This window comes from Juglans regia, chromosome 1 (assembly GCF_001411555.2).
Source record: "Juglans regia cultivar Chandler chromosome 1, Walnut 2.0, whole genome shotgun sequence".
Lineage (NCBI taxonomy): Eukaryota > Viridiplantae > Streptophyta > Magnoliopsida > Fagales > Juglandaceae > Juglans > Juglans regia.
The window spans coordinates 11,549,382-11,562,720 of NC_049901.1; the positions used below are offsets into that span (position 1 = coordinate 11,549,382).

Here is a 13,339-nt window from a genome sequence, read left to right on the forward strand (position 1 = left end):
TTGCTAGCACCAAGGGGGAGGAGTCATCCCTTTTAATTCCCTTCTCGGCCACCTTCCTCCGACACCATAAGATATTGGGGTATTTTTCCTTTGTTTTTCTCTTATGTATGCACATCTAGCCAATTTTAGCATGCACGTGTCCCACAATATTGCAATCTTTATCAAAGGCACCATTTTGTGCCCAATTAATGCAAGGTACAAATCTTAAATGTACAAGCCTTATACAAGTTTTTTGTAAAAATATAGGTCCTATAAAAAAAATAGTAAATTTTTTTTACATTTTTTTATGGTAGGGTCTATTTTTTTTATAAAAAAGCTTGCGCCAGACTTATGCATTTGAAGCTTGTATATATTATTTCTCTTTCTGGCTAAACCACTAGCCAGAAATCATCACTTATTTCAAAAGTTTAAGTTGACGATAAGTTGTAAATTTAATCATTTGTATTATATATTTTTAACATTCCTCTTTATGTGTGAGTCATACTCTCCATCAATGAGTGGACCTAACACGTGAAATATTTAATTAAATAAAGTAGAGTATTGATTTAGGATTCGATTTCAGGACTTTTGCTTTGATATCAAGTGAAATCACCACTTATCCCAAAAATGAAATTGATAGGAATATGTATATTTAATTATTTATATTATATATTCTTAACACATCGTGATGATAATCTCTAACGATAGTCTATGGACTTTAATGCAGGCCAATAGGGGGTCCATACCATTAGCCTAGTTTGGATAGTGAGTTAAGATAAGATGAGATGAGTTGAGATAATTTGTGAATAAGAATGAAATATTTGAGTTGAGATGAGATGAATTAAAAATTATTTGAGTTAAAATATTTTATGAGATTTTGAGAAAGGGAAGAGAAACTATTAAATAAAAATATTATAAAATTAAAATATTATTAGAATATAATTTTTAATAAAATTTTGTATTGAAATTTGAAAAAGTTGAATTGTTTTTTGTGTTTTACTTGAAATTTTGAGAAAGCTTTAATAATTAAGTAATAATTAGATAAAAAAGTTAAAGATTTAAAATTGAAAATTGTTTTATATTTATGATATTTAAATATTAAGATGAGATGGAAACATTTCTCTATCCAAACCAAGCCTTTGAACATATCTTGTTCAAAAATGGTTTTTGGGTTTGTAAAAGTTTTGTTTTAATCGTTAGGTTTATGTTTTAAATATGTTTAATACTTAATTGCATAATCAATTCTTTTTATTGTTTACAAAAAAAATTGAGATAATATATATTGTAGAAATGAGTAATGCTTGATACAATACTAATTCCTGCACATTCCTTGTAAAAAAAAGGGGTCCATTATTAAAAAAAAATTTCAAGTAAATCTTATATTTATTCACTTTTTTTCAAATGAATATATTAGTAGGGATGAAAAAAACCGGTGAACTGGCAAACCGGAATGAACCGAACCGATGAGTTTGGTCCGGTTCTAAATTGGTTCGATTCGGTACTGGTTCAAAACCGGTCGAAGTCGGTCTGGTTTCAATTTTTCCTTTTCTATCACTGAACCGGTTCATATAAATATATATATTTTTAATTTTTTTTTATTCTATAAAATATTTTTTATATAAATTTTATGTTATATATAATTTTGATATCTAATATATATAATTATATATAAAATAATATTGTATTATGTGCTAAATTACTAATTAAAATTTGAAATCATATATAAATAACTATATATTATCACTATAGTCTATAGTATTAGTAGTTATGCTAATACAATATCACTATATATTATAATATACTATAATATATCACTATAGTCTATAATACAATTATAATATATATTATAATATACTAAAATATATTATCACTATATTATTATATACTATAATATATATAACATATAATATATACTATATATATATATATATAATATACCGAAAAAACTAAGCCGAAATCGATAAAATCGAAAGTACCGATTTATGAGTGTAATTGGTACGATATCGATTCTTTAAATTTCAAAATTGGTGTATACTGGCCTGATTCTAAAATATGTCTAAAATTAGGCTGAATCGAACAGGTTATACCCCTATATATTAGGATTGCATATATTATTTCTCTTAAAATATTCATATACATATATCCATATATATGTCACGTGAGGATGGACGTGCACTTTTAAAGAAAAATTAAAAATTAAAAGACCATTTAAAGTCCTAAATCATTTTGAAAAAAAAAAAAAAAAACACATTAAAAACCTCAAAAAATGAAGTAAGAGTAATAAAAAACTAAACATAAAAATAAAACAGAAATAAAATTAAAAATAAATTAAAAAAGCATAAGGTTATTAAAAAACATGTATAAGAAAACAAAACAAATACCATATAGTTGAAAAAAATATTAAAAAAAAATCATATTCTCTCATTTTTTAAAATCTCTTAAAACATCTTAATTTAAATAATTTTATTATTATTTATAATTTTTTTTTTATCTCAACTTAACTTATTTATCTCAACATCGAAATCGAGCGTCAATAATCTTTAGATGAGATGTTGACACTGTGAAAAAGGTTTGACCATTGAAATTATGTCACAAATATATTTTTCATTTAAATGTATTATACTGCAAAAATGGATCGAGCGGAAAATTATTTCCAGTCCACATAAAATGATTTCTTTTAAAAATAAAAGCTAGAACTGAATAGCTAAATTTCTATCGTTCGTTGCTCATTCGTCCCTATGCAGCTCCAAGCATTCCCTTGTTCTCCATCTTCTGCCGGTAAACACCCCCACCCCCCATTAGGGTGTCTTTGAATACTTGAATAGTTTGGTGTTCCGGATTTATGGTCATACAGCTTTTTAGGAGAAGAAATCATAGAGTATAGTGCAGGACAACGAACAGTGGGCTCTGGTGCAAATGTGATGCAGGATACTAGATTAGTTTTCTTGACAGGTTCTTGTGATTTAGTCTTGTACGTTGGACAATGATGCAAATCTTAATCCAAAATTGATAACTTTTATCTAAGCCTAGCTTTAAATGGCAGAAGTTAGTTCAAGTATTGCAGTTATTTTTTTTTATATGTAAGAATTTTACTAGTATTAAAAGAACACTGTCTAAGTACACAGGACGTATATAAAAGGAAACACCTAGCTAGGAAGAAGTGGCGCAGTTATGAAATTGTTTGGATTAGATTTTATTACTTCTCTTTTGTGTCTCATTAATATACAAAAATTGGAAGAATTACGACTCTGTAAAAGATTGATGAACTGTGACTACCCTGATGCCAATTTCAAATTACTAGTCTGAGCACTTCCATTTCTACCTAAGACTAGTTGAGGAATATGTGCAATCCATGGTCCAATCTAATTACAGGATTTATATTGTTTGTAATGTTTTCAGATTCTGACTTCTTTGAACTGTTTTCTTTTGGTGGTTAGAGAAAGATATGGCGCCATGTTTCATGATCACCACCTTCACTGTTCACTTGTCCACTCAAGTAAATGCTCAGGGTTGGCATGAAACCTAAATTTGAGCCTGGCTTAGTTAGCAACTGAATAGTTGTACAATGAGCTGGGAAAAAAAATATATTGATAGCCTATGGCACAGATTTGTGCTGTTAATTTTCTTGTTGAGTACATGATCTAGGGAAGAGGTTTACAGATATTATGGTTCCCAAACTAATTTCTCTGTACTTTAATGTGGATATGGCATATCCTCACGCTTTTTTGCTAGATTTACCTTTTGGAATTCTCTTGATTAGTACTTACCGAAAAAGAAAAAAATAAAACAGTCTTGATTAATGCATATGATAATGTTGTAATATCCCACAATTGTCTAACCTTTATTTTTTTCCAGATCAAGGAATTGTGCATGTGCCAGGGAACATGTTTTTGGTGCGGCATCATTTATACAAGTGGAAGAGTCATTTTAGAATTGATGCGGATGGAAAATTTGTGGAGGATCAATTTTTCCCAAAGAATTTGAGAAGTGGAAGGAGATTTTTAAGAAGTATTGGAGCTTCCATTACTTGTTCAAATGGCATAGGGAAGGATCCGTATATTCTATCTAATGAAAAGATCAGTGATGCAAGGCTGATTTATGCTGTAGCTCCTGCCATGGGTCATAACCAGGTGTGTAGCTGTTTTGTATCAAACCCTAATATGCTGAATAATATCATACAAGCAGAATATATGATCCCTATTCTGCAAGTTATCTCAAGGATTTCAAATATATCCAAGCAATTGGTATCCGATTGAAAGATAGAAAGCATAGATTCACATCCCCTACTTTCTGAAAGCACAAATGGAATGGCTGATCATTCATTGTAGGAAGTTTTTTAAGACCTCACTAATCAGCCTCACTTGTTAATTATTGTCATCATTATTTGCCCATATTCTTTGGACTACTAACTCTCTTAAAAAGCTATTTAGCTTCTGAAATCATTAAAGTTAAGTTATAGTTTGTATGTAAAATTTTTCAAATAGGAAAAATACTGCTCTCTGTTCCTCCTGCAGACTAATTCCAGAAGATTACTCATGCACTTTGTCTAAAATTTGAAATGTTGCTTAAGTGCTCTATTATTGAAGTATCTAATATCAACCACTCTGGGAAATCGGATGATTATTTCGTCATTTCAGAAGTTCCATAGGCCTTTCTTGGTCCAAAAATTACCTGATCGCCTCTTTGATCCTTCATCGCCTTGCTGATCGAGTGGCCAAGAAAGAGTACTTCCTGCTAAGCACCATTGATATGACTTCTTTTTCCTGCTTTGCCGAGAGGGCTGGAACATGATACTCAGGGTTCTACTTCTAGCGAATGAAAAATAATGATTAAATCATGGAGGCTTTTCACTACAAACTAGTTGAGGTTACTTATCCATTTTCGTGTGAAAGAGGACCTGAACTAGGATTATATTCGTAGATCAGATTGTGTAGATTATGGAGTCTTCACGCCTTGTTGAAAGCTCTTTCAAATAGCATCAGTGTTGAAAGTATTCAATTACAAAAAGTTTCATATGCATGTTTGTACTTTCAGAGGAAATGGATGGAGTGAAGAAAAGAAGAGAGGAGGATATATTTATTTCATGTAGATTTCGAGCTCGCTTCAATTAGTAATAAGAAATTCCAGTTCTTTTTTTCTTGAGCATACAAAGGAACATAAGAGGAAAGAGATCTTTTGATGCAACTGGTTCTCAAGCTCAATCACTTCAATTTATAATTAAAATAAGTAATTTCATCTTCAGTTTTGTTTTTAGCATACCGATCCTATTACCTATTATTATTATTATCAGTCATGGTGTTACTTATTTGTTTGAAGCTGAGTATATACCTCTAATTGTACTCTGGGTGTATAACTGCTAACAGGAATCACATCCAGAATCTCATTTTAGAGTTCCTGCTATTGTTAATGCCCTTGAGAAGATGGAGATGACTCCGAAGGTATTTATTTTAGAGTCCCTGCAACTGCTAGGCCTCATAAACTGTGTGGACTTTGATGATTCCCTAGTTATTTTTGAATTTCATGCCTGAATTATTTTTCTTCAGTATTCGTAGGCTTTAACAAGTTTGAATAACAAACTCCATAAGCAAGAGTATAGATGCAGATTAAATGAGAGCACTGAGAAGCTGTTGGCCCAATTATAGGCTTTATTTCTCTTGGCAGTTGCTATAGATTTTAATGGGCTAAGCTTTTATGATTTTCTTGCATCTATTTCTTGCTCTTGATTAGGTGTTTTTCTCTTATACAAGTACCGTATACTTGGGTTACCCTTATTTATTCATTTTATTGATAAAAATTTCTTTTACCTATAAAATAAAAACTGATAACAAGATGGTGTTGATGGTCAATGACGGAACCACGGCCTCCAACCTTCAATTATCATCTCTATAATTAATTAGCCTGTACATACAAGGAGATTATGATTTTAAATTCAGAGTGGCATGCGTGCAACTCAGATTTTGTGGATTGTCAAGGCGTTCTATAGATATGTGTTTACAACCCTTTTTAGCTTCACCTATGCGACTTATCACCACACTGTCTATAAGAACGTACTTTCCTCTCTTTTATATATTGCCTACGTTTTTTCGTCTCTTCCATATATTTCTCAAGTTTTTCTTGCCTTCACAACTCAATTGCCCTGAAAAGATTGCTATATTTTCACTCTTTCTATGCACAAAACCCAACTAAAGATGAATTCCAAAGACATGGTCGAATCTTATCTTCAGAAAGGAGTGAGTGTAAATGGGTAGGTGAGGACGTCTCCCATTCTGTATCCTGTTAGACTGGAGAAAAGCTCAATCTTTTCTATTTTTGTTTATGGAAAACAAATTATAATTATAATGATATTATGGATAAGACAATTTCTTGTTTGTATATGCTTAATCGTGTTTTTTTGTATAACCCAGTTCCGTGGCTCAGAGATTATTGAACTTCAGAGTTTCAAGCCGGCTTCAGTAGATGATATTGCAAGTGTTCATGCCAGAGCCTATGTGTCAGGCCTTGAAAAGGTAGCATCAAAGTTTGATATCTTAGTTTTTCCGGTTCTGTTCCTTGTATCAGACTATAATGTGTCAAAAAACAGCCTAATTTTATATGGATTCAAGGAAAGGAAGGATATGATGCCATATGTTTTTTGCCCTTTTTTTTTTTTTTTTTATCTTTACTGTCTAGCTTCTAGTGTTCTTTCTGTATCTTCTATTTTGATGAATAGTTAAACTTTATTAAAAAGCATAAGAACTGCACCCGGGTACATGAGAAGTATACAGTGATCCTTCATATACTTTTTTGTATGTATTTCCAACTTTTAGGCCTCGTTTGTTTTCACAGATGAGATGAGATGAATTGAGATTAAAATTAAAAGTTGAATAAAATATTCTTAGAATATATTTTTTTAATATTATTTTTGTTTTAGGATTTGAAAAAGTTGAATTGTTTATTTTATTTTGTGTGGAAATTTAGGAAAGTTGTAATGATTAGATGAAATGAGATGAGTTGAGAGGAGTTGTGAAAACAAACGAGGCCTTAGACTTCATGAAAGTTCTTTTTTTTTTCCTAAAAGTTTTGTACAGTTACATTTCAGAACCTTTATTTTGTCCTTTAGAAGCAAAGTGATGAAATATTGTTCAAATAAAGGATACATTGGATTTATTCTTGATAATTAGCTAAGCAAAGCAATAACTCTCTTGAATTGGCATTCAGTCCAAAGAATGGAGGAAGGATGCCATATGTTGATGGCGAGCTTGAGAGTTGGGACTTACTAAAACTGAATGTAGTAACTAGTCTAAAAACTAGTGCAGTAATCACAAGCATTTTGAATGCCAATAGGTTCCCACCAAGATCTAGTATTGAATCTTCATATCTTTTGACTGGTTCATATAGTAGTAATGCTTCTCATGGTCACAGGAAAGCCTAGAGAGAATCTGCCTGACAACATGTGATTCTGTCGGTCATAAATGAGCTTACTTGATTTAGATACATTCCTTTAAGTTAGGTTATTTGTGGATGATGTGTTAATTGATAGGTTCACGAGTCTAGATTGAAAGCCACTTCTAAGATGTGAGTTTCATAAATATAAAAATGGAGATGAGGGGATGGTAGAAAGTAATGGTCGTTATATACTGAGTTGCATTAATAATTCATAAAGCTTAGAATACAGATATAGAAAGAAAGGTAACCACTTGGCAGAATGAGGAGATTGGGAAGAACATTGCCCATAGAATTAGAGAAAGATGAGAAGTTAGATATGACTGTTGCAAAGACCTACTATTCTCTATGGTATCTTGGACTATTAAGAAGTGTCAAGCAATATGGTGGGAGACTCCTGGAGGAAGAGAGATACCTACCTAAGAGAAAATATTTTCTCCTAGAGTGGTTGGATACTCTGTATGTATCATCTCTTGAAGACATTAACCATATTATAGAAGTGACTTTTTGAGTATCCTTAACATTGAGTCGTAAAGTTTTTGGTGCTCCTTCTATTATTGACTTTTCTAGGTTTCAAATATCTGACTTCCACAAAGCCCATGCTCCATTGTTTCTTCCACATTCCCTATACAGTACATATTGTTATGTTAAGCTGGTGCTCTGTAAATATCATATGCTCATATGGTACATAGAAGAACCTGATATCAATCAGGAAAAATTCCTTTCCTAAAGTTCTATATTATTTTCTTGGTGTGTGTTTATAGGCTATGGATCAGGCTTCTCAACAGGGTATTATATTCATTGATGGTTCTGGACCAACATATGCAACTGCCACTGTAAGTGAATACTTTGGATTACTTTGGATGTTTTTTCTTTTCTATCTTGAGCCTGGGGTTATTTAGAGATATCCGTTCTAGAAGTTGCAAGTCATCATTAATTGATGGTATCCTGAACAGATCCAACTTTTTTGATCAGCAAGAAATTTTCGTTAGAAAATGCTAAAGGTTTAACCAAGTGCACTGGGTGCGTACAAGAGAGATGCCTATCTTGAAGGAGAAAAGATATAAGAAACCATGAAATTTTAACCCATTAAAGCCTTTTGAGACTGTCCATAGAAGACAGTATTGAAAAAGAAAGTTTTGAGCTCTTCCAATGTCTGTTCGCAGTCCTCAAAGATTTATGATTCATTTCTTTCTAAATACACCAAATGAGGCAAATAGAAACCATCTCCCATATTGTTGCAATCTGTGGGCTTCCACCTAACCTTCTCTAGGATTAAATAGGTCCACAATTTCTTCTTGGCAAGACCCAAACCAAATCAACCTGACTGAAGATGTCACTCCACAAGGCACAAACAATCTTGCAATGATGTAAAAGATGATCAACAAACTCATCATTCCTATTACACATGAATCACAAGTCAATAAATTAGGCATCTGTTCATTTTAAAATTCAATGATGTTTCTTCTTAACCTAGAAAAGCTGATCCAAGCATTCTCTATCTAGAAAATGTATCTGCAGTTAAAAATATAATGGAGCTCAAAGAGGATGTGGTTAAATTGATGAACTTTACTACTTTTTTCAGTATGAATTGAGTTAAACTTTATGATCAATCCCTAGAAAAGTGAATGGTTTGAATAGAATATATTAGATTTATGTTGGGAAATAGAAAAAAAAAAACTGGTGAAGATATTAAAAAGAAAATGAGTTAAAACTGTACTGCCATGTGGTTTGACAATCAAACTTCATAAGCTGATTCAAAATCCCTAAATTTTATTGAAATATTAACTTACAATTGTATTGCAGTCATGCTCTAGCAACTAACTCTTGAGTGGCTTTTGTCATGGCCCCTTGAAATCATTGGGATAAAAAAACTCGTGCTTTCCCAATATGTAATTGTATCTTTGTTACAGTAGAGAGAGAGAGAGTTCTCTCGTGTGGAGAAACCTAGAACACTAATGCCGCAAAGCTTTTTTACTAAGTTACTTCAACATAACCCCAAGGGGTTGGCCCAAGTGGTGAAGGCCTTGGTCTTGGGGAATCACTCCCTTCAAGGTCTAAGGTTCAACACCTCATAGGTGCAAACAATCCTTTGGGGTCACACCCCCCGGTGAAAAGCCACCAATTTAACCAGTTCTGTGTAGGGAGACTTCCAAGGGTGCGGTGCACGGGATCGGGGTTTACTCTGCAGGGGTGGGTCCGAAGGGCCTTGCCTTGGAGAGGTTCCCCATCATCAAAAACAAAAATAAAAACAAAGGTACTTCAACATCAAATACCAGTGATTTTTTCCCCTTAAAGAAGCATGCACTCCAATCTCAAAGGGAGCTGAAACAGCGAGGATTACATTAGATCAGTAGATTTACAAGTGTAATAATTTTCTGTAGAATTAACACATTGAAAAGAGTGTCTCACAATATTTGGGAGGCAGGTCTGCAATTTTTATTTCAAGGGTTGGAAGTAATCTACTTTATGATGTATACTTGCTTTTTGTGTGATTCGAGGTTTTCTTATTAGTATGCTCAGTTTTAAGCATTTCCCAATGATAACATATTCAGATAAAAAAAAAAAATGCTGCTGTTGGAAGCAAGTTCTGATAACATATTCAGTTTTAAGCATCTCCGTTTTGTCCATATTCTTTCCATGAATTTGAAAATTCTGATATCAATGGTTTGTGATTTTATTGATAACTGTTTCGTGTATGTTTGAGTTGAATATTGATGCATCCATTTGCAAGCAATATGTTGCTCATTCCACTCTTTCTTATGATGAAATTGTTGGTGCAGACTTTTCACGAGTCATTAGTTGCAGCTGGAGCAGGAATTGCCTTAGTTGATTCAGTGGTGATGTCTCGACCTGGCACGTCAGTCTCTTAATGATACTGATTATATTTAAAATTTTATGCGCTCTGCTGAAACTAAGCATTTCTTTTTGCTTCAATGCAATGTGGTTTAGGAGAAGGGGATGGAATCTTAATGTTTGCTCCTTCAAATGTTTATACTTGCACTGGAGTTTAATTGATTGTGGAAGTAGTTTCTAGTTTTAAGTTCTTCTAGATTGTTGGACAGTTTAGTTCTAGCGATGTTTCCAATTTTTATATTTCTTATTTCAGGTTGCTGCATCAAAGAACCGCCGGGATCCACCTGTGGGCTTTGCTTTGATAAGACCTCCAGGACATCATGCTATTCCGTTGGGGCCTATGGGGTTTTGTGTTTTTGGAAATGTGGCCATTGCAGCTCGTTATGCCCAACGTGCACATGGGTTAAAGCGTGTGTTTATCATTGATTTTGACGTTCACCATGGGAATGGGACAAATGATGCTTTTTATGATGATCCAGATATATTTTTCCTTTCAACTCACCAAGTAAGCAATAATTTGGCCTTGAACTGTTTTTTATGTTTTGCCCTGCCATTTGGTCCCAAACTTCTTAATTGCTTAATCTTTGATACTTCTTAATTGCTTAATCTTTGAGCAGCTTCATATTTCTCACCAATTATGAAATTTCATCAGTTGCAGTGTCTAAAGACTCTTAGATAGGACTTAAATATATTTGTATGTGTCCATAGAGTGGCCATTGTTTGAAGTCATTATTTCAATGAATCATTTCTTTTAACAGAAGAAGATTATGTAAACACTTAAAATTCCAGATTCCATTGTGAAAGACAACTTCTTGTGAAGAATTCTCCATGGTATATCTTTCCATGCCTAATATGAAAAAATGAATGCCAAAATTTGGCTGCCTCTTAGTATCGGCAAGAAAAAGTACATAAAAGTATCCATTTAGATATATATAGCCTGGAACTTACCAAAATAGGAATGATATTTGTACCGTGTCAAAGTAAGGAACCATGTCATATGTGTTTAGATAGATTCTATTTTGAGAGAGTTGAGAAGGTACTATCTTGTTGGAAGGTTCTATATATCTGGATCAACCCTTGATAATGGTACATATGTAGCTATGCATATATAAGAGTCTAAATAATATGCATCTTTGAGTGACTGTGGTGAAAAGGATCATGCTAACTTCTTCTTGACTCCAAAATATTCCATCTTCAAAATACTTTTCTGCTGTACGTTTCTGTTCTATTATACTATCCAGATCCGAATAAGACTGCATAATAGATGTTCTGTTTTCAGTTATTTAATAATTACTATTTCCGTTGGATGGCTAACATCTTGAAAGTTCATTTCTCACCAACCAATCTAGTCCAATTTTGGTCTTGTTTAATACAGGACGGAAGCTACCCTGGTACTGGTAAAATTGATGAGGTAGGCCGCGGAGATGGTGAAGGAACAACACTAAATCTGCCTCTACCAGGAGGCTCAGGTGACATTGCCATGACAACTGTGTTTGATGAAGTCATTGCACCTTGTGCTCAAAGGTTTAAACCAGACATAATTCTTGTCTCTGCTGGGTGAGAATCCTATTTCTTTTGAAAGAAATGCATGCTTCTCATGAAAAACAATGTTTGCTCAAAGACCTAATCAATCCACCATCCTTTTTTTTTTTCAATATTTAACTGTCTCTTGTTGAGTTGTAGATGTCATGTCAGTATGAAGGAATTTCTAAATTATTTCGTTTTCTATTTCATTGAATCTAAAATAAACTGTTGTGCATGTTGACCCATTAATACGGGAGAAATCCCAAAAGGAGGCTATAGGTGGAGCTAGAACCTTCGTAAAGAAGGGAGGATGGTGGATTGATTCATTGAATTAACGTCTGTTAGTAACCACTGTTCATACCCCAACTTCTAACCTATCTAATTATTAAAGAGGTTGAAGGAAAATAATTCTAACCACTGCACTTAAATAAAAAATAACAATGGATAATGAAATTTCTGGAAAGTAATTTTACAATGTGTTTAACAAAGTTAAGTATACTTTTTATCCTATGCCATCTGATTCGAAGTTGTATGGCTGTGTTGAATTTGCAATTTAACTTTTAATTTTTCTTTCTCAATGACAATGAACACATCTGAGGCAAATGCACTAAGTAGTTCAGTTTTCAAAATATGGCTCGCCTTTTTCTCCTTTTCTTGACTTTGCTGGTGGGAGAAATGAAGCTTAGGCTTAGCTCTGGATAGACATTTTAGAGATTCACCAGAATTGAAATTGGGATTTGACACTTGCATATCTTGCAACTGAACTTGTTAGGTATGATGGTCATGTATTGGATCCACTGGCCAGTCTGCAGTTCACCACAGGAACATACTACATGCTTGCATCCAAAATCAAACTCCTTGCTAAAGATCTATGTGGGGGTCGCTGTGTGTGTTTCTTGGAAGGAGGATACAACCTCAAGTCACTTTCATACTCGGTGGCAGATTCATTCCGCGCTTTTCTTGGGGAGCAGAGCTTGGCGTCTGAGTTTGACAACCCTGCCATTTTGTATGAGGAACCATCAACCAAGGTTAAGCAAGCGATTCAGAGGGTGAAACATATACATTCCTTGTGAGGATGTCCAAACCTGTATGATATGTATTAACTACTTTTTAAGTTGTTCACCTAGGTCCATGTACATTTGGAAGTTGTCTATATCCGATATTCCCATAACAATGTCTCACTTCCAACTCTGTAAATTGGTATACAAATATTGAAGAAGAAAAATTTCTTTTATTGCATTTTCAAATATATGATTGACAGCTTAAAGCACAAGTTACCGAAGTATCTCGTCCTTGGAAAATGTCATTCTAATTTCTTGAACGAATTGGATAGTCTAATACTGAGAGAGGTAGACACAACATTAAATGCTTTTGTGGGGGCCTGCCCTACTTGAAAATATAATGCAGGCAACATTATTTTACACATCGGGCTGAAGAGGCAGTAAAGGAGTGAAGTGTTTTGTCTAATGTTAGGGTTTGGCAGATGAAGTGGACGTGGGATCAGGAAGGCTGTTGATGAGGAATGGTGTAGATTGTGTCAGCGCATTTAAGGGATGAG

General features: G+C 33.4%; 1 protein-coding gene across 2 annotated transcripts; it reads left to right on the top strand.

Annotated features, from left to right (window-relative positions):
- The first annotated feature begins 2,651 nt into the window (after positions 1-2,651).
- On the top strand, positions 2,652-13,032 carry LOC108996362 (histone deacetylase 14). 2 transcript variants are annotated; one of them, XM_018972223.1, is made up of 9 exons: positions 2,652-2,757; positions 3,835-4,109; positions 5,343-5,417; positions 6,384-6,485; positions 8,166-8,237; positions 10,185-10,241; positions 10,511-10,762; positions 11,633-11,814; positions 12,554-13,032. In XM_018972223.1, the coding sequence occupies exons 1-9, from the start codon at positions 2,718-2,720 to the stop codon at positions 12,852-12,854; spliced, it is 1,356 nt and encodes a 451-aa protein (XP_018827768.1). In that variant the 5' UTR covers positions 2,652-2,717; the 3' UTR covers positions 12,855-13,032. The 2 variants fall into 2 exon arrangements, with proteins under 2 accessions (XP_018827768.1, XP_018827769.1); XM_018972224.2 differs by lacking the exon at positions 2,652-2,757 and adding an exon at positions 2,809-2,931.
- The last annotated feature ends 307 nt before the right edge of the window (positions 13,033-13,339 follow it).